General features: G+C 42.8%; 1 protein-coding gene across 1 annotated transcript in view; it reads left to right on the top strand.

Annotated features, from left to right (window-relative positions):
* RYR3 (ryanodine receptor 3) overlaps positions 1 to 21,096 on the top strand; it is a 367,896-nt gene that overhangs the window by 197,434 nt on the left and 149,366 nt on the right. Inside the window, exons 42-49 of the mRNA XM_077322945.1 lie at positions 618 to 721; positions 4,820 to 4,955; positions 7,983 to 8,163; positions 10,104 to 10,215; positions 12,295 to 12,415; positions 15,831 to 16,000; positions 17,876 to 18,096; positions 19,104 to 19,194. Of these exons, the coding sequence (XP_077179060.1) occupies positions 618 to 721; positions 4,820 to 4,955; positions 7,983 to 8,163; positions 10,104 to 10,215; positions 12,295 to 12,415; positions 15,831 to 16,000; positions 17,876 to 18,096; positions 19,104 to 19,194 (1,136 nt within the window). The remainder of the gene's footprint in view (positions 1 to 617; positions 722 to 4,819; positions 4,956 to 7,982; positions 8,164 to 10,103; positions 10,216 to 12,294; positions 12,416 to 15,830; positions 16,001 to 17,875; positions 18,097 to 19,103; positions 19,195 to 21,096) is intronic.

The raw sequence follows: 21,096 nt of genomic DNA, 5'->3' as shown, positions 1-21,096 counted from the left end.
AACTGAGCTTTTCATTCTCATTCTGAGAAGAGGGCATTTTTCTGTCTTCATACAGTATTGTTAATTTTGTCATATAGTGGAATATACATATGTATTCCAGATGGCATATGTATTTCAGATAAAAACATTTTGTTTCCAATTTATTCCCATATAACTTAAACAAAGGCATGGGGGGGATCTGAATTTAAAATACAAGTACACATGCAGCAGTGCCCATTGTCTCTAAATTAGAGATGTGTTAATTGTGTTCCATTTCCATTGCAAGAAAATCAAGCACTTAAATATGCATGCACAGTTTTCAACTAACAATGCCATACATTTACTTTAGCATTTTAAATAGTATATTTTGTGTATCTGACTTTGAAAATTATAGATTTATGAAGCTCTAAGACAAATACAGATAAATTATAAAAAGGGATAATGAATGATAGAAATAAAGGCTTTGCGTCTGTCTTTGCTAATGAGAATAGGCCACAATGCTAAACTGAAAGTATGAAAGACTGGAATACAGTTGAGTTTCTAACTTGCAATGTAAATTGTTGCCCTCTGCTGCATAAAGTGTGGAATTGCAACATAATCATATGACTAGTTACTGTAGTCACTTTCTACCCCTCTAGCCTCTCCTTCTATGCGGGGTTCTACTCCACTAGATGTAGCAGCTGCCTCTGTAATGGACAATAATGAGCTTGCACTTGCATTGGAGGAGCCAGACTTAGAAAAGGTAATTACTTATTATCTGAGGGTTTCCTCTGCTTTTCTGGTCACCCCCCCCCCATCAGACATTGCCATAATAAGGCATGATTTTCATTACCCATGTTGCTAATTTTTTATAAATTGCCAGAAACCATCCACTTCTTAGTAAAATAGTAATAGTTTCCCTGATTTTGCAAGCTGATAGAGATAGACAGACAGACAGACAGACAGACAGTCTTTCTGTTACTTCAATTAATAGCTTTTGAAGATTTCAGTCATTTATTCCCTCTCTTGAGTGGCTAATTTAATGGGCCCAATTCCAAATCCATGACAAAGGTACAGCACATGTCAGTGGAAGATTCATCTCTGCTGTAGTGATGCCATCTCTCGACCAATGCATAGAGTTTGCCAGATCCAGTTACTTACATAAGCACTTGGAGAGGGAGGGTTCCTTAGTGCAGTGTATGGGGGCAAAACTGTTTGTTAAACTTTCACTGAATCAAATAAATTATGTGTTGCCTTTCTTTTCTACAACAAATTTATGCTACAGACCAAGTTACCAATTTCAAAATAATTTTATTTCATGTACTTTGTATCTTCCTAAATCATGTTTTCTTTTACTATTGTTTTTGTCATTCAAAAGAACAAGTGAAGTTTTATATGAAAACTTGCCTCGAAGCCCGCTGCAGTCTTAAATGCAGCGGGCGCTAGCAGCAGGAAGGGGGGGGATGGGTGGCACAAAGAGTCCTCCTGCCCCTTCGTCCACTTCTGAGACATGAAGGCAGCGGGGTGGGGGCACATCGGCATCAGGGCTGGTAGGCACCCTGGGGGCTGCAGGTGGCTTAGGTGGCAGCTGTAGGGGCCAGCCACATCCTGATTGGGCCGGATTTGAGCTCAGACACTTGCCAGGGGCTGGAAATGCTCCACACCTGGCCAGTTTCTGAAATATTAAGAGGACCCATGGATAAGGATATTCTTTATTGAAAGCAGCATCTTCTATACCAGTTTTTTTCATTGCTCAGAGATATCCTAGAAACCTGACATAATAAAATGTTAACCCAACTGCGATTACGACCTAGTCAGTAAAAAAAGACTACTTAAACATTCTCACACTGCTGACTAATTTGAATGACAGAACAGGCTGCCCTTACTCCAAATTGACAGGGCCACCATGGATAATATTCTTGCCTGGCAGTCATGGATCTCACTCTTTAGAGGAAGGAAACAAGAGCAGCACTAGCACAACTAAACAGTAATGTTATTTTCATGCCCTCCCCTGCAAATTTGCATGGTTTTCATTTTGCATTTCTCTAATTTGATCCTGCATACTGGCTTTGATATTTTTAAAGCCTCTCCTATGCCAATTGCACTCTTTCCTCCAAAAGGATTGATCCAAGCGATTCTTAAATTTCAGCAGTTTGCAGAAGTTCCATGTGGGTCAGCTGTTATTTTAATGTTGGGCATCTGGAGATTGCCAAAATGGTTCTTCCCCCTCCAATACAAACTTTGTTCACTAAAGAATTACACATCATATGAGTTTTATCCTGCACTATTTGTTTGCATGCAGCACTGAAATCATCATCATCATATAATAATAATATTGTTATTGTTATTGTTATTATTTTGCACTGGGGATGCTGATATTTGACTCCTCTCTGATCCCCCTTCAAGTCAATACCAGCAGAGATCAAAACCTCAAGCAGCTCCTTTTAAACTTTCCCCATCACTTTTCATTTATTATTCAGCAATCTGAGACTAGTGATAGTTTCATATTGATATACTCATGCCTTTTTATTTAAAAAGTGAAATGTAAAATGAGATAATCAATGAAGCTTGTGCACTAACGAAGGGGGAAGACTGGTAGAAGGTGCAGAGTGGGTGGAATTATGTGGGCAGGGGAGTAATCTTTGAGGGACAGTAAAATGGCAAGGGGGAAACCTGAAGGAATCTCTATGGGCCTTTACGCACGGGGATCTTTGTTGCAAATTGTTTGCGGAATGAAAAATCGCCATTTAAAATAGTGGAATTTGTCGTTATGCATACCTGCCTTTGTAGTGGAATCAGTTGCGTTTTTTAGCGTTTCCCACAGGCTTCCGGTCTCGGCAGAAATCGCTAGAAAGGAAGCGCTATTGCCAAGCTCGTCCCGCCCCTGGCCGTCAAGCAGCCAATGGGCAGCCGTTAGCATGCTCCCAAACAGCCCCTTTCCCTTTAAGAAAGGTTTTTTTAAAAAAAAAAACAGACCCATAGCAACGAATCTGGGTAGATTCGTTGCAACGGAGAGACCCATCCAGCTGCCTAATGTGAGCTGTCGTTTGATCGTATGATCGTTGCCACGCTGCCTCGAGTGATAAAAAAAAAATCCCCCCCCCTCTCACGGGCCCGATTTTCGGCTGAATTAATGTGTAAAAAATAAAGGGACTTTATTTCAGCAAACGGGCTTTTATGTGGTTTGTGCTTAGTGACTAAAGGTGAAGGACTGAAGCCAGGGAAGCCTCTAAACAGAAAGAGGCTCGCTGGTGCGTTTATCCCCGCTCGCTCGGAGAAAAAAAAATGGCGATTGCTTTGCCGGAAGTTTGGAGGACAGGCTCAGGAGGAGGGACTTTGAAGAAACCGCAACAATGTTAACGCACAGGTCTTTATCGCTAGTGTTGCAGATTGGTTGCAGGAGTGTATCGCTTTCCGGAGGGTGAATCCACTTTTTGGAATTCCCCTGAAAGCGCTACAATGAAGCGCTTTTTGCTGATCGGTTTCAGGAGTGTTGCAGATTGTCTACGACGTCGTGCGTTATTCCAAATCAGTAGCGTTTTCAATTAGCAACCATTGTGCTATTTTGAAGCCGTGCAAAAAGCCTGTGAGTTTTTGAATTACCTTTGGCTTGGAAGCAAAACAAGGGAAAAATTGGCATAAAAGCACTCTTAGTAAACCTGGGAAAAGTGAACTGAGTGCTAAAGGGAGGAAAATCAACACAGAACACAAAAGAAAACCTAATGGACTTACTTTATTTTATTTTATTTTATTTTAAAGTATTTTTAGACCGCCCTTCTCCAAATAGGTCTCAGGGCGGTTTACAACATAAACAGTTAAAACACAATAAAATCCCCATAAAAACCCCAATTTACGTCAAACAACATGTCACATAACATAAGCGGCAGTGGTCACAATCCTAATCATATTTACCCAACTTCCCCCATGTTCAGCCTGGTGGGGAGAATAATGTTCAGAAAAGGGGTGGCGCCAATGCAATAGATCTAACAATGATCTCGATGTTAGAGATCTCAATATTGGAGGGGATCCTCCGATGAATTAGTGGGAACTAGTGGGAGAGCTGCCCCAGCCTCAACCATATGATTGGCGGAAGAGCTCCATCTTGCAAGCCCTACAGAAAGCTGGTAGATCCCGCAAGGCCCTTAGCTCTTCTGGGAGCTTATTCCACCAGGTTGGGGCCAGGACTGAAAAGGCCCTGGCCCGGGTCGAGGCCAGGTGAAGATCCCGTGGGCCCGCGACAACCAGTAAGTTCATACCCGCAGAGTGGTGTGCTCTGCGGGGGGCATAAGCAACCAAGTGGTCCCGCAGGTAGATGGGACCCAGGCCGCGTATAGCCTTAAAGGTCAATACCAATACCTTGAATCTGATTCGGAAACAGACTGGTAACCAGCGCAGATGACAAAGCACCGGCTGAATGTGGGCCCTCAAAGGTGTTCTAGTGAGGACCCTGGCAGCCGCATTTTGGACCAGCTGTAACTTCCAAGTCAAAGACAAGGGAAGGCCCGCACAGAGCGAGCCTTCCCTTGTCTTTGACTCGGAAGTCATGATGAAAGCGAGGGAAAACACCCATGTGTAATAGGCCTGAAATAATGTGTCCTTCTCTTCTACTATTTGTTTATTTCCCTTCAACTTTTGCAGATATTTGACCCAAATAATTAAACAAATGAACTAAATAAATACATTAAAATCAGAGTCCAATAGCACCTTTAAGACTAACAAAGACCAACAAAAGTGCTACTGGACCATGATTTTATTGTGCTACTTCAGACCAACATGGCTACTCATTTGAATCTAAATAAATACATAAACAAGAATTGATATCTTGTTTGTAATGCTGATTGTGTCTGTTTATATTTTCAAGGTAGTAACCTATTTGGCAGGTTGTGGACTCCAGAGCTGCCCAATGCTCTTGGCAACAGGATATCCGGACATTGGTTGGAATCCAATAGAGGGGGAACGTTACCTAACATTCTTAAGATTTGCTGTCTTTGTTAATGGTAAGGGTAAATTATTGGTTTGATTATATATTTGGGGGAAATCTGATAAATAAAAGAGCAGATCATGGACTCCAGCTACAAATGATGATTTCTTTCAATCAGAGGATTTTACTATCTATTATTCAGAACACAAGAAGAAACGGTGTAGCATTCATTATAAGCAAAAAAATTTTCTCGAGCAGTGGAAAGTTTTTCAATGATCAATAATTAAATCATGACAATTCAAATTTTACCAAGCCAATAAATGTCACAGCTGGGAACGTTACCTAACTGGATTTTAGAAAAGTCATGGTGATATCAGAAGGATGTCGACATCTGCTTTATTGAGTACTAGCCCAAAAGCCCATTGCACGCAAAAATGCAATGGGCTCTAGCAGCCCCCAGGCGTGAGAGTGGGTATGGGGGGGGGACGACCTTTTCAGCTGGCGAGCGGCTGGAGTCTTTGTCTTTCAGCGAGCGGCTGGCGAGCGGCTGGAGTGCTGCTGTCTCGTTGGCGGCATCTCCTGAGGGTCCTGGCGAAGCGAGGCGAAGGACGGCAGGGGAGAGTGGTCCTTCAGGAGACTTCGACGCTCCACGTCCCAAGACTTCCAAGGAGACTTCCACACGTAGCGCGGCTGCCGGGGACTCCCTGCCCAGCGCAACTGCGAGCGTCAGAGCGTCAGGGGAGCAACTGCGAGCATCAGGGCGCCGGGCAGGGAGTCCCCGGCAGCCGCGCTCCGCGCGACTGCCGGGGACTCCCTCTCGCCACGTCAGGGCGCCGGGCAAGGAGCCCCCGGCAGCCGCGCTGTGCGCGACTGCCGGGGGCTCCCTCAGGCGGCGGCCTGACGCTTCGCACCTCTCGCCGCGTCAGGCCGGGAGCAACGCGGCTCGCAGTTCCTGGGGCTGGGAATCAGAGGGACCAATCGGCTTTGCGCCTGCCGATTGGTCCCTCCAATTGTCTGTCCTGAGGAAGGGTCCAATTCGGACCCTTCCTCATCACGGACACATCCCGACTCAGGACGGCTTAACCATTTATTTAGTCCGTGGCGCCCGCGGCGCCACGGGTGGTTTAAAGATAAGAATCATAGAATCATAGAATCATAGAGTTGGAAGGGACTTCCTGGGTCATCTAGTCCAACCCCCTGAACTATGCAGGACACTCACAACCCTATTGCTCATCCACTCTAACCTGCCACCCCTTGAACCTTCACAGAATTAGTCTCTCCATCAGATGGCTATCCAGCCTCTGTTTAAAAATTTCCAAAGATGGAGACTCATCACCTCCTGAGGAAGCCTGTTCCACTGAGAAACCGCTCTAACTGCCAGGAACTTCTTCCAGATATTTAGACGGAATTTCTTTTGAATTAATATCATTCCATTGGTTCTGGTCTGTCACTCTGGGGTAAGAGAGAACAACTCTGCTCGATCCTCTATGTGGCATCCTTTTAAATACTTCCCCAACCTTTCCTCATACATCTTGGTCTCCAAACCCCTAGCATCTTTGTTGCGCTCCTCTGGATACGCTCCAGCTTGGCTATATCCCTCTGTGGTGCCCAAAACTGAAAACAATATCAACTGTGGTGCCCAAAACTGAACACAGTAAGAAAGCTTTTGATTGTTTGGATCACAACAAATTGTGGAAAGCCCTGCAAAATTTGGGTGCCAGTGCATTTCATCAAACTAATGCAGTTACTGTACGCAAACCAAGAAGCCATGCTATGTACACCATTTGGTGACACTGACTTGTTCAAAATGGAGAAAGGAGTGTGCCAAGGTTGTATTCTTTCCCCTTTCCTGTTTAACTTGTATGCTGAGATCATTATGAGAGAGATTGAACTCAAGGAATCAAACACTAGGATTAAGATTGGAGGAAGGAAAGTAAATAATTTCTGGTATGCTGATGACACCACCCTTCTGTCAGAAACTAAGGAAGGCCTAGAACAGCTGATTACAAAGGTCAATGAAATAAGTAAGAAATTTGGCCTTTTCTTAAACACTAAAAAGACAAAAACAATGACTACTGGAAATAAACAGGCATCACAATAACAATTGATGGTGAAGAGATCAAATGCATTCAAGAATTCATTTTTCTTGGATCACAAATTGAAAGTCAAATTGTTCTGGGTAGCTCCATGATGATGAGCTTGAACCAACATGGAAAAGCAAGGACTGACTACCAAATGTAGATGTTAGGTCTATCATATTTCCAATAACCACTTATGTCTGTGGAAGTTGGATGAGGAAAAAACCATACAAGAGAAGAATCAATTCATTTGAACTCTGGTACTGAAGAAGGCTTTTGCAGGTTCCATGAGCAGCAAAACTCACAGACAAGGAAATACTACAGTGCATAAAGTCTGGTATATCACTGGCAGGCAAAATCATGAAACTCCATCTCAATAACTATGGCCATATCATGCGATCCAATTCAATGGAGAAAGCAACTATGCTAGGATTGGGAAAACGAAACCAAGTCAATAAAGGGTGCAGTGGTTGGATGAGATCAAGATGGACACCGGCCAGAACATTGCATGGCTGAGAGAGGTGGTGTGAGGCTGGGGATCGTGGTGACAGCTGTGCCATGGGATCGCCAAGAGTCAGACACGACCGGATGACTGACAACAACAGCATCCTTTTTGAATTTTTGTCTCTGGGGAAGCTGATTGCTGGGGTTGTAGAATCTATATGGAAGAAAGCAAACAGTGAAATCATAAGAAAATTTTCCCGAGATCAAGGACCATTCAATACACTTGTTGGATTCTGAATATACCTGATTAGAATTGTTCTTATCATCCATCTGCCTTTTGAATATTGAAACTAGTGCTTTCAGAATATGGGAAATATTTGCTTTTGCTTACTTTCTCCACCTCCATTCCCACTCTCACCCACAACCTGTATAGTTAATTGTTTATTCAGGGTCCTCAGTAAACTTTAGGGGTTTGGAAGGGACCAGCTAGGAGAAAGGAACTCAGGAAGAATCCCTGATTGTGAGGTCCAAAGTATTGCTGGATTTTATTGCTCATTTTTGTTCCTTTTTTTGGCTTCTAGGTGAAAGCGTTGAAGAGAATGCCAGTGTTGTTGTCAAGCTTCTCATTAGACGCCCAGAATGTTTTGGCCCAGCCCTTAGAGGAGAAGGAGGAAATGGTTTGTTGGCTGCTATGCAAGGAGCAATCAAGATCTCTGAAAACCCAGCTCTTGATCTTCCCTGTCAGGGCTTTAAAAGGGAACTGTAAGTGAATGTAAGCAACATCTTCCATCATTTTGGAAGATGCTGGTTAATTTACTGATTATCATCAGTGCCCTGCCAATTATGATGCAATATGATACTGGCCACCTCATGAGAAGGAAGGACTCCCTGGAGAAGAGCCTAATGCTGGGAGCGATTGAGGGCAAAAGAAGAAGGGGGTGACAGAGAATGAGGTGGCTGGATGGAGTCACTGAAGCAGTTGGTGCAAACTTAAACAGATTTCAAGGAATGGTAGCGGTCAGGAAGGCCTGGAGGATCATTGTCCATGGGGTTGCGATGGGTCGGACACGACTTTGCACCTAACAACAACATGATACTGTAATAAAATCCTTTTGCTTCTGTAATTCTGAGATCTAAAATTGATCTAGAAATAGTCAAAATACACAAAATCAGGAAAACTGTTTTTTGGGATTAACTGGTTGTGAAATCACTTTCCCTTAAAGCAGTGGTTCTCCAGTTCTCCATTAAGCTTTTCCAAGAGACTTCAGCTTGAACACACAGAATTTGCTCAAGATTCCCTAGCCCCAGAGAGATGAAATGGCCTCAACCAGAGCCAGGGTTTTTTTGGTTCTGGTCTGGGCCTGGCCTGGTAGAACACTCTTCCAAGTGAGATCAGAGCTCTGCAGGACATTAGACAATTCCACACAGCCTGTAAAACAGAGCGGTTCCACCAAGCCTATGGTTGAGGCTTAGGAGGACTGTCTCTGACAATATCTGACCTCCCAGCTGAAATCACTTAACAACTCTGACCATTATTGAAACCTCAGCAGCCAAAAATAACATCAAGAATACACTTTGTATCCCCTCTCCCACTAGAGAAAAGGTGGTTACTTGATAGCTTTTATTAGCTTGATATTGTGGACTGATTTTAAAATGTTTTAATTGTATTTATATGGATGTATTTAAAATTATGTATTTTTTGGTATGTTGTGAGCCACCCTGAGTCTTCAGGGAAGAACAGCATTCAAATTTATATAATATCTTTGGGTAACTGCAGTACATACTGTTGTGGTGGACTTTGTTACAGATTGGACATTATTAGTGACGAACTAATTTCTTTATAACATTATCAGGCCTAATTGGTATTTGTTGACAGTAAAAACAAAGATAGCTTGACATGTCTTTATTTTTTGCCCACTGAAAAAAGAATTTACTAAGCAGAAACTGAAACTCTTTGTGTATAGGCATTTAAACTACCTGATTTGCAATTTATGCAAAAGAATGTTTATGATCTTAAAATCTGTTGCTAAAAAGTCACTAATCAAGTTTAAATAATCTGATATATAACAACACAAGTTGAGCAGGGTTGTTTAACCCTTTCCTCCACCTTTTGCTTCTCCATTCCAAATTGCTCCCATTGTATTCTTCCAGATAACATTTTTCTTGTCTCCAGATATTCTTTGTAAACCATGAAGGGGATAAGAACTGCTGTGGGGAACAGATGTGCACACACATACATATATAGAACTATGCTAAAAATAACCTTCCCTATATGTTTCTCTGTCTCTTTTCTATCAGAAAATGTTTTTTGAAGCACATTAACATGCACAGTTAGTTAGATTGCAGAAGACTATTCATTGTGCATTTTTGCTTTTGTGCATTCTAGTCTTTAGGCTAGACAGAGCATATGTCAGAAGGGACGGTCAAGGGGGTGGGTCTACTCATTTTAGTGAAAACTCTGTATAAAGAAAGGAGTCAGTTCTAGTTCAACAGTCTGCCTTTAATTTGATCTTGCCATGGGATTCATACTTGTAGGTTATTGTGAAATGCACAGTGTGACAGGTAGCAACCTAACCAGCCTCATTCATCCTTGCATTTCTGAAGCCTAGAAATTTATTTTGCTATGCTGTTAATTTTCATATCACTTTGGAATGTTTTGAATGATTTCAAGAACCACTTGTGTCTGGTTGATTACTTTTCAGCAATCTTGAGGAAGATGCGGAAGAAGAAGAGATTGTACACATGGGCAATGCAATTATGTCTTTCTACTCTGCTCTTATAGACTTGCTGGGGCGTTGTGCACCAGAAATGCACGTAAGCAGCTTTCTTCTTTGTACAGAAATATGAGATGAATGCAGGATTAATTTCAGTTCTACAGGGAAATCTGAATTCTTTGGGGACTTCTTAAGGTAAAGGTATCCCCTGTGCAAGCACCGAGTCATGTCTGACCCTTGGGGTGACGCCCTCTAGCGTTTTCATGGCAGACTCAATACGGGGTCGCCTTGCCAGTGCCTTCCCCAGTCATTACCGTTTACCCCCCAGCAGCAAGCTGGGTACTCATTTTACCGACCTCAGAAGGATGGAAGGCTGAGTCAACCTTGAGCCGGCTGCTGGGATTGAACTCCCAGCCTCATGGGCAGAGCTTTCAGACAGCTGCCTTACCACTCTGCGCCACAAGAGGGGACTTCTTACCTCTACTTTATCTTATCCTGTCTACTGTTGTGTCCAGCTGCTAAGCACCAGGTGGAACTGTACTGGTCATGTCAACACTTTCCTGTGATTTGTGATAAAGGGCTTGAAACTTTGTAAAGAACCATTTAAAATGTTTTTCATTGACTATTGTTTTAAGAATATTTTCCAGCTCAGGGACATGGATGGGGATTTTGTATCAATGGATCTCAGCTATGACAGCTTCCATTTTCACCAACCTAGTTTGGTGGCTGTTCAGCTTTTGCAAAGTGTTTGCATGCATTTGCAGCAATCAGCTGCTCTGCTGCTTTACAGCTATTTAGCTGAAGGGGCAGGATCAAAACTGACCCTGTCATCCTTATATTATAGATCATTTTATAATCATAGAGTTGGAAGGGACCTCCTGGGTCATCTAGTCCTACCCACTGCACTATGCAGGACACTCACAACCCTATCGCTCATCCAATGTAACCTGCCCACCCTTGTTCTAACATAAATCAGGATACAATCATTTGGATTTTTGAATATGCATGTAAAATGAAACTGTGGATATCTGCTATATGTGCATACTTTTGATGAAGTAGTTTTTGTGCAGTAAATATAAACACTGGCAAAAATATGATTTTTGTTTTTCAACAAATCTCTGCTATGGCAGCTTCTCTTTTTTCTTTAGTGATCAATCAATATTTCTTTGGGTATTAGAACCAAAAGGTAACCAAGGATGCTTCTTGTTCCCTACTTGTTATGTAATTTATTTTATTTATACTTATTTTTATACCGCCCTCCCCGAAGGCTCAGAGCGGTTTACATATAACTGAAACTATACATGAAACCATACCTATAATAACATTCATATTATTAACTGGTATAACCGGGTAACAGTATAACATAACAGTATAACATTATAACATGAACAGTGGTAACTCGAACAGGTCCAGGAGTCTTAGTGGGTTTCTGGGGAGAAGGGAGGGGCAGGAGCCCTGCAGATGTTGGTTGGTTGGCCTGGCCTCAGCCAAATGCCTGGTGGAAGAGCTCCCTTTTGCAGGCCCTGCGGAACTGTTTTAGTCCCATTAGGGCCCTGATCTCCTCTGGGAGCTCATTCCACCAGGTGGGGGCCAGGACAGAGAATGCTCTGGCCCTGGTCAAGGCCAGGTTAACTTCTTTTGGGCCAGGGACCAGTAGCCGCTTGGTGGTGGCGGAGCGTAAAGCTCTTTTGGGGGCATAGGCAGGGAGGCAGTCCCTCAGATACACTGGGCCCTGACCACGTATAGCCTTGAAGGTAATTACCAGATCCTTTAACCTGATCTGGAATTCAACTGGCAACCATTGTAATTGATGTAGTATGGGCTGGATGTGGGATCTCCATGGTGTCGCTGTGAGGATCCTGGCCGCTGCATTTTGGACCAGCTGTAGTTTTCGGGTCAAGGCTAAGGGCAGGCTTGCATAGAGTGAGTTACATAGCACAATGTGCTATGTAAGGATTCATGCACCATTCCCCCTAAATGGGGAAGTCATGTGAACTTCAGATGTATGACTCTAACATATCTCACCATTGAGTTGCTATAGCTAAAAGAAGAGGGCATAAATTTGAAGTGATTTGCAATTGGGGGGGGGGACACCCAGAAATACAGACAAAGACTATTCTGACTGCTTTCACCTCTACTGATTATTTATTTTCTAAAAAATACAAACCTGTTTCCACAGCTCATACAAACTGGAAAGGGTGAAGCCATTAGAATCCGGTCAATCCTGCGCTCCCTGGTGCCAACAGAAGATTTAGTTGGAATAATAAGCATACCACTAAAACTGCCGACAGGAAACAAAGGTAATTGTATCAATTTGCCAGCATGAAGGCATTTTAAATATCATCACTAAATCTCACCTGTATTTCTGATAGAGGTATGTTTTTGAGATTTTAAAGTAGTTACAGCTAATCTTCCTGCCAAATGAATATCTCCTTGTGTTCTGGTTTCTTTGCCCTGGCTGCAGAGTTGTGCTCTGGCTGCAGACGTTTTCTGTGGTAATGCCTGGCTTCTGGACTGACCTCTTACTTAAGGTTCATCTAACACCAACCTTGCTGTTATTTAAAGTGTAGATTTAAACAGAATCACACACTTCTAAGCCCATTGACATCAGTGGATTTAGAAGGATATAAATCAAATTAGAATTGCACCATAACACACTGATCCAAACCATTTCAAATGTAGCAGGCTTGGAGCAGTTCACATTTAAAACAAGTATTCAATAAATACAAAAATACAAGTTATTTAAATTTATCATACTAAAAATGTTCCGCTTTCTGCTGTACTGCTGTTTTATTCAGTTGCCATCATCCTACTGGCAATTTCTTTCCTTTCCCCACCTATTTTGATCATAGAATCATAGAGTTGGAAGGAACGTCCGGGGTCATCTAGTCCAACCACCTGCACAAAGCAGGAACTCACAGTGAACCCAATTTCATGCCCAAGTGATCCTCTCCCCACCAAAACTCTCCAGAATTCAGCCTGGCACGGAGGAAATTCACCTGCCAGTGGTAGAGTACAAGTGGGAGTGAGGCCTGCGATGGGCAGGAAAAGTGATCTAAGAGAAGCGACAACAGAGGGAGGCCCAGTGTAATGATGATCTAAATCTCCTCAGCCTCAAACATATGCCTAATACAAGAGCACTATTTTATAATCCCTGCGAAATATTGGCTATTCCATCAGAGCCTGTGTTTCCACCAGGAGCTCATTCTACCAGGCAGGGGCCAAGGCCAAACGGGCCCTGGCTCTTGTCAAGGTCAGGTGAATCTCTCTGGGGTCAGGGGCTACCCAACAGTTAATATTTGCTGAGCACAATGTTCTTTGGGGAACATACTGGGAGAGGTAGCCCCAGAGTAACATAAAAACATAGAGTATCTTAAAGCTCCAAATAACCCCCAACCTTTCAGTTACTGCTGCTAGTTTACCTTATTATATTTTTACCCTGCTTGGCTGTATTTGCCTCTTATTGTTTTATGCCAATAAAGGTTTATTATTGATCTCTTGATCTTGAACTGCAGTTCTCACTTGCAAGCACAAAAGTATGGGGACTTAACTGAGTAGAAGGAAAGGATTTTACTCCATGATTTTTCTGCAGTGCTTGAAAAATCAAGTTAGGAAAGTTGATGATGAGCTGAAAACCAACCAGGTGGAAAGAGCTAAACAACCTCTCTTTAGCTAATTTCCTTTTGTTCAGTTTTTCACTTAGCTGACTTTTTTAAAAGAATGGGACTCTATAATGTGTAATTTTATCTTAAGTAACCATAGCAATGAAAACGTCAGCTCTGACTTCTTGCCTGTGTGCAGTATAAATTGCAGTATCAGGGTCAGTGAAGCAAAATTGTATGTGGATGGATGTTCAGCCAACACAGCTGATACCAACCTAAGAATGCTTGAAGCAGTCTTGGTTTAGTTTTAGTTAAAAAGCTGATCTGGGAGTTAACCCTGAGATAGAAAGTAATACAAATAAGTAGAACAATAGATTGGTGAAAATGAGACAGAATATTTATAAGTTAGCTGTTAACTTTTAATGTTTTCCACATATCTGAGGGACTGCTTATCACCTTATGCCCCTTGCAGGGCCTTGTACTCAGTGGGTATTATTCTGCTGGTGGTCCCCAACAAGAGAAGCGCACCTGGTCTCAACCAGAGCCAGGGCATTTTTGATCCTGGCTCCATCCTGATGGAATGAGCTCCCGAAAGAGCTAAGTCCCCTGATGGAGCTTGTACAGTTCTGCAGGACCTACAAGATGGAGCTCTTCCTTCAGGCATGTGGTTGAGGCTGGGTGACAGATAAGATTAGGGGCACCTTCTGATATTGGCTGGGACATTAGACCTTTCCCCTATGACATCTTAACACCCTGAGTCACCGGTTGGGGAGAAGATTCAAAACAGATTTGGGGGAGGGGGGGTGTTAGCGCTGTCATTGATGGAGGAATGGCGTTTAATGTAGGGATTGTTTATATTTTATTGTGGGGTTTTTAATGTTGCAACACGCCATGAGTCAGCATGCAGGGAGCGGCGGGTAAAAAATATAATAAAAAAGGAAGTAAATAGATAGACACAGAGATACAGAGACAGACAGATACACAGACCAGAAGTGCTAGCCTTTTCCCATAATTTCTGGGACATAGTCCAAAGATGATAACAACCTGATTTTATAGGTATCACGCCTGACATCCGGTTAGGGACTAGAGAGGAATATAGGGGTGAGGTTGCTCTGAGCAAAGGCATGCCATCACTTCCAGGGGAAATCCAGAAATGACGCAGGAATCACTAGATACTATATGAGTTTTTAGCAATTTGTAGAAAGGCTTGACTTCACTTCCAGATTTTCTTGGAAATGACATTATGCCATATCCTAATGGCCATTTTTAATTTTATTTTTCTTCCACTTTATGGCAGTGGGAAATGGGAGCTGGCAACAGAAGATACCCCACCCCCACAGGAGATTGGCAACTCTACTTGATTTATAAGCAACACTAGAGCAATTAATATAGTCACAGTCTTTGAGGTACCTGATACTTTTGAACACCTTGTAATCTAAAGATAAGCCACGTGGGTTAACAGGCTATTTTTTCAAATTTTGAGTGCTCCTCTAATAAATTCATATTATTCAGGTAGGGGACCCATAGCAAATGTTACAGACTACTGAATTTTCTCCTGAAAATCTGGATCCTAATACAATAGCATTAGTATAATAAATAGTTTATTAATACAATGTGTGTGTTAGGTGAATGAAATTACCAAGTAATAAAGACAAAAAATGAGTACAAACAAGAAAGTATCCAACACCTCTGCCTAGGTGACAACGTAGCTGGGCCTATGTTTCATCTGGCTTTCTTTTAATTTCTCTAAAGGCTTTTCTGCTTTATTGTAACCTCATCAACCTTTCAGCGCCATTCCTCATGAGGGTTAACCCCATTAACCCTCTCCTTATTCCCCCCTCCTTATCCAGTCCCCCAACTAATATGGCAGGTGGTATCTTCTCTATGCATATGCTGCCCCTCGTGTGGAAAAATGCAGTGGACCAGAAGATGTTATCCCAGCAACTGCCAGAAGAGGATAGCCCTTAGAACTCTTGTGGCAATCATCCCCCAAAGTCCCGCCTGTACTCCAGGGCTCTGAACCAATTGCCTATCGTCTATCAGTATGGTACACATTTCATTATATGGAAAAATAAGATACATCTTGAGTTAGGGTAAATGGATTCCTTTTCAGACGGAACAGTTACTGAGCCTGACATGTCTGCAAGTTTCTGCCCTGACCATAAGGGACCCATGGTGCTATTTCTGGATCGTGTCTATGGTATAAAGGACCAAAGCTTCCTTCTTCATCTCCTGGAGGTTGGATTTTTACCAGACTTGAGAGCATGTGCTTCACTGGATACAGTGAGTGTTATTTACTATATTATTCTACATCGGTATTCAAGGTGATCTGCAAACTTCAGTTGATACAAATGGAAACTCGGGACAAAATGGCATATTTTATGCAGTTGAGAACAGTGTTCTGGGTAACTCACCTTAAGCATTAGAGTTTGGTCAAATAAAAGATCTGAGGTAATCAGTGTAGCATAGTGACTAAGAAACACTGAATCAGAAAATAACTCTCCGTCAGCTTCAGATCCCATCTACAGACTTTAATATCTTACTCTTGTATGCTAAATGGGAAAGTAACTGCCATTAATAATATGACTTTTGTTGAGCATACTGACCTGTTATTTTTTTTAGTGAGGCTTCAAAGAAAGCTTGATTTGGAAGGGTAAGGATAGTATTGTCCATCATGATATAATCTCCCTGTCCAGCATTCTTCCAGATTTGTGTGTAGATACCTTGTATTCAGCTTATGAGTCAGGTTAAAGCTTCTGCTGGTATAAAGTAGGCTGAGACAGTAAGTATGATTGCTCCCTGATTAACTCTCACACTGGAGATCATTTAGTTGGTTCCTTCTTTGAGCTGGAAAGGATGAGATAAATAGAACTCCTTCTATAGTACCCCCCTCCTGCCGCCAACCCTCATTTTCTATCAGTGCTCCACCAGCTAGTGGGAGAAAATTAATTTTAAAAGTAGCATGATGTAACTTCCAGAGAAAGCCTGAAAGCAATATCACGTTGTTATAGGAACTGGCAAAAACTCTACAGTTTTACCATAGAGTTTCCAGTGATTCCTAAAGTGATGTGATGTCACGTCCAGTTTTTTACTAGAAAGGGCACCACACTGTCATACAGACAGCACTGCATTCCTTGTCCCTGTCCCTAGTCCTGCTGGGAGCCATCCATCGGCTGGAAGCACTGAGTCTTCTGCAGTGTAGTGTTTATGTTATACACCTTCATTGGCTAATGCCAGGAACAGTGAATAACACACTTCAGATCAGAATGTTCCTTAGAGGGAGAATACAGTATTAGAGGGAAAGTGCAGCAAAGGTATGTACAAAATTTACAAGGTAACAAGTGTCTTAACTTGCTGTAGGAAGAATAATCTCTATATGAAATTCTATTTAAAGTAAGGACAGGTTTAATTGTTACTTCAACAAAATTCATGGTCTAGAAAATTAATTTAGAATAGCCTCAAGATACTAATGTACAGAACGCTAAATTATGGCCTTGACTCATCTGAGCTATAACTGCAAGGGTTTAAGTGTGCATGCATCAGAAAGGATTCCCACACACACACACAAACACTTTTCTGGCTATTATTAGGTCTTGTGCAAATAAAAACAAAAACTTATTTTTTTAGTCCCAGAGAAGCAAATAACTGAGATTTAAAGTATATTAACAATTTAAGGCAGTGGTTCCCAACCTTTTTATCACCGGGGACCAGTCAACGCTTGACAATTTTACTGAGGCCCGGGGGGGGGGGGGGGTAATCTTTTTCCAAGAGATGTCGCCGCTGCCTGAGCCCCTGCTCCACTTGTTTTCCCCCCACCGCCCGCTGGGGGGCGCTGCCAGCAGCAGCTGCACAGTGCCACGCCAAGGGGGAGCCCCAGCCATGGCGGCCACTGGAGAGAACCAAAGGTGAGCCAGTGGCAGGGCAGCCCCCGAGGCAGCAGCTGGGGAGGAGGTTGAGGAGGAGCCGCGGCCCGGTACTGACTGATCCACGGACCAAGACCAGTCCCCGGACTGGGGGTTGGGGACCACTGATTTAAGGGAATCACTAGCACTATTCAATTTTTTAAAGAAAAGGATTAAAATATAGAAAATCTTTTTACAACATGCTTACCTCATAACATACAAATATATTTAATAGTTGCTTACATCTTTTATGCAGGTTTCTTTGAGCACCACAGAGACAGCTCTTGCTCTAAATAGATATATTTGCACAGCTGTGTTTCCATTGCTCACAAGGTGTGCTGCTCTGTTTTCGGGAACTGAACATTATGCCTCTCTGATTGATTCTACACTTCATACAATATATCGACTCTCCAAAGGACGCTCCCTTACAAAAGCACAAAGAGACACTATTGAAGAATGCTTGCTTGCTATCTGCCAGTAAGTATAATACACGTATTCTGCTTTATTGTTTACTTTGTAGGAGTTTATAGGCTTACCTTCCTGAAGATCTAAGCACTATAGTCTGAGCAATCTTATTTCTGTTCTTTTATTTGAGTAACACATCTGTTTCTGAAACTTAAAAAAAAATCATTTTCCAAAGCCCCAAACTGTTCCTAGCTAGGGTTACCAAACAGCGGGAGATTGGGGGGAGGGGGACCTACCTGAAGAAAGTGAAAGCTGCAGTCTCATTGGCAGTGTTGCACAGGAAGTGTAATAATCACAATAACACCATCCAGGCAACACTGGTATTTGGACAAAGATTCCATCATAAAACTGGCTTCAACTAGGAAGTTTTGCTGAAATACCAGAGTGTTGTCTGGCCATTGCTGGGATGATGTCACTTCTTGTGCAATGCCAGCAACAAGGCCTGGGACTTTCTCCAGGTAAACCTCCTTGCTAAGCAGCTGATCAGTGCCTGGGGGGTCAAGTTCCCATGGGAGTGTGTGTCTGGCAACACTATCCCTAGCCCCAAATATCTTTTTATACTTTCCTGAAAAGGCATTGTCTATTGTTGACCTAGGGGACAAAATGCACAATTATGCAAAATGCAATGGACAGGTCATGTTTGTAATCTGAAGTGATATGATTGATGTGATTAAAATAGAGGATATACTGGCTCTCCTATGTAACCCAGTACAAACCAGTTTCTTCCTTCCTCTGGATGAATCAGAAAAGAGTGGAAGAAGCTTAGTTTCCTTTACCATGGTGAAGACAGGCAAACTAAAATGTTTCATATGTCCCAGCTTTCTTGAAACAGTTACTTTTTCACTGAATGCTTCCAATTCTTCATGACTGAATAGATTGTAAGCACTCTTCTGTTTTCCTTTGAGATAATCTGTTTTAGTTGCACTGAGTGGCTTGCATTCCAATCATTTCCGTAATTGCCTTGCAGCTTCATCAAAATATATGCAGAACACTAATTGAATTTTTTTTTTAAATTACAGTCACTTACGTCCTTCTATGTTACAGCAACTATTGCGACGGCTAGTTTTTGATGTACCCTTACTTAATGAATACTGTAAAATGCCACTTAAGGTAAATATTTGCATTCATTCTAATGACAATATATATATATCAGTAATATGAGGGCTTTTTTCTTCTTTTTAAGGTTCACATGAAACTGCCTTATACTGAACCAGACCCTTGGTCTATCAAAGTCAATAATGTCTACTCAGACTGGCAGCAGCTCTGCCACATCTTTTAACTGGAGATGCTAGACACTGAACATGGGGCTTTGAATTCCAGCAGATACTCTACCACTGAACCCTAGGTTGTAAGCGATATTCTCCAGGGACCACATTTTCTTTTTAGTTCAAGACTAAATGACACCTCAATAGCTGAAGAAATTAAGTGAATACATAATTTGGTATACATATTACCATCATCAAATTATAGATAAAAATATAACAGAATTTTCTGTTGAAAAGGAATAATAGACATCCTAGGATTGAAACGATTGTTTAAACTAGGGCCTAAATAATAATAATCTTTATTTTTATTACCCAATCTTCCTATGCTCAGGGTGGGTAACAACAATTAATAAACAGTAAAGTCTTTAAAATCAATATAAATACAATAAAACCTTTCTGCTTATATAGCCCCTAACTAATGCCACTTTTGATTGGGAGGGGTTCCAATTCTTAAAACTATCCACTTTCAATTAATGTCAGTGAGGCCAGAGATTCTTGGAAGTCTGTCAGGGCCCCAATCATATGCTGAGTGGAATAGCTCTCTCTTCCAGGCCCTGCTGGTAAATTAAGGTCCCATCAGACCCTGATCGCTCCTGGCAGAGCATTCTACCAAGCCAGGGCCAAGGCCTAAATGGCCCTCATTCTTATCAAGGCCAATTTCACTTTCTTTGGGCCAGAGATCCTCAGAATAAAATCATGACCATAGATCCTGACAATAAGCTGGCCCTTCAGGGGAGGCCCCTCTCCTTGAGGGCCACTCAGAGTTATTGACATGACATCAGGAAGCACCAGTGGGCCTCTGATTGGCCATAACTTGGCCCTCCCCTACTAAGGGCCAAACAGAGACTCTTCCCCACCACTGTGGGGGCAATGAGTCTGGTGGCCTCTGCTGTGGCTAGCCGCCTTCTGGCTAGCCTCCCTGCCACCACATGGGGCTCAGAGTGCCACTGGCCTGCACCACAGCCACCCACCCTTCTGGCCAGCCTCCAGTTTGGTGTAGTGGTTAGGAGTGTGGACTTCTAATCTGGCATGCCGGGTTCAATTCTGCACTCACCCACATGCAGCCAGATGGGTGACCTTGGGCTCGCCGTGGCACTGATAAAACTGTTCTGACAGAGCAGTGATATCAGGGCTCTCTCAGCCTCACCCACCTCACAGGGTGTCTGTTGTGGGGAGAGGAAAGGGAAGGTGACTCTAAGCCGCTTTGAGCCTCCTTCGGGTAGAGAAAAGCGGCATATAAGAACTCTTCTTCTTCTTCTTCTTCTTCTTCTTCTTCTTCTTCTTCTTCTTCTTCTTCTTCTTCTTCTTCTTCTTCTTCTTCCCTGCCTCTGTGCTGGTCAACGAGCCACTCCACAGGGCTGCTTACCCTCCTGGTCAGCCTCCCCACCTTCGTGAGGGTTAAGGAGCACCGCAAGCCCGTACTTTTGCACAGGCTTTCTGCCTCCACATGGAGCAAGAAGTGCTGCGTGCTGCCCTAGCAGGCACACATTGACAGAGCTGCTGAGGGGGGGAGGCTGCCTCTGGCTTCAAGCCCAGCATGGTAACAACTGGCAGGGGGGTGCCACCACCAGTTCCCAACCTTCCATGGAGAGAACTGGCATGGTGGGGGGAGTCTCCCACCATCCCTGGCCTGCTTTTAAATCAGACTTAGCCCCTAATTTTAAAATAAAACTTTATAATAACTTATTTAGTTAATTGTTTAAAACGGTGGTCCCCAATCACCAGGCCGTGGCCTGGCACCGGGCTG

The sequence above is a fragment of the Paroedura picta genome, chromosome 2 (assembly GCF_049243985.1).
Source record: "Paroedura picta isolate Pp20150507F chromosome 2, Ppicta_v3.0, whole genome shotgun sequence".
Taxonomy (NCBI): Eukaryota; Metazoa; Chordata; class Lepidosauria; order Squamata; family Gekkonidae; genus Paroedura; species Paroedura picta.
This window is presented reverse-complemented; position numbering and strand designations above follow the sequence as displayed.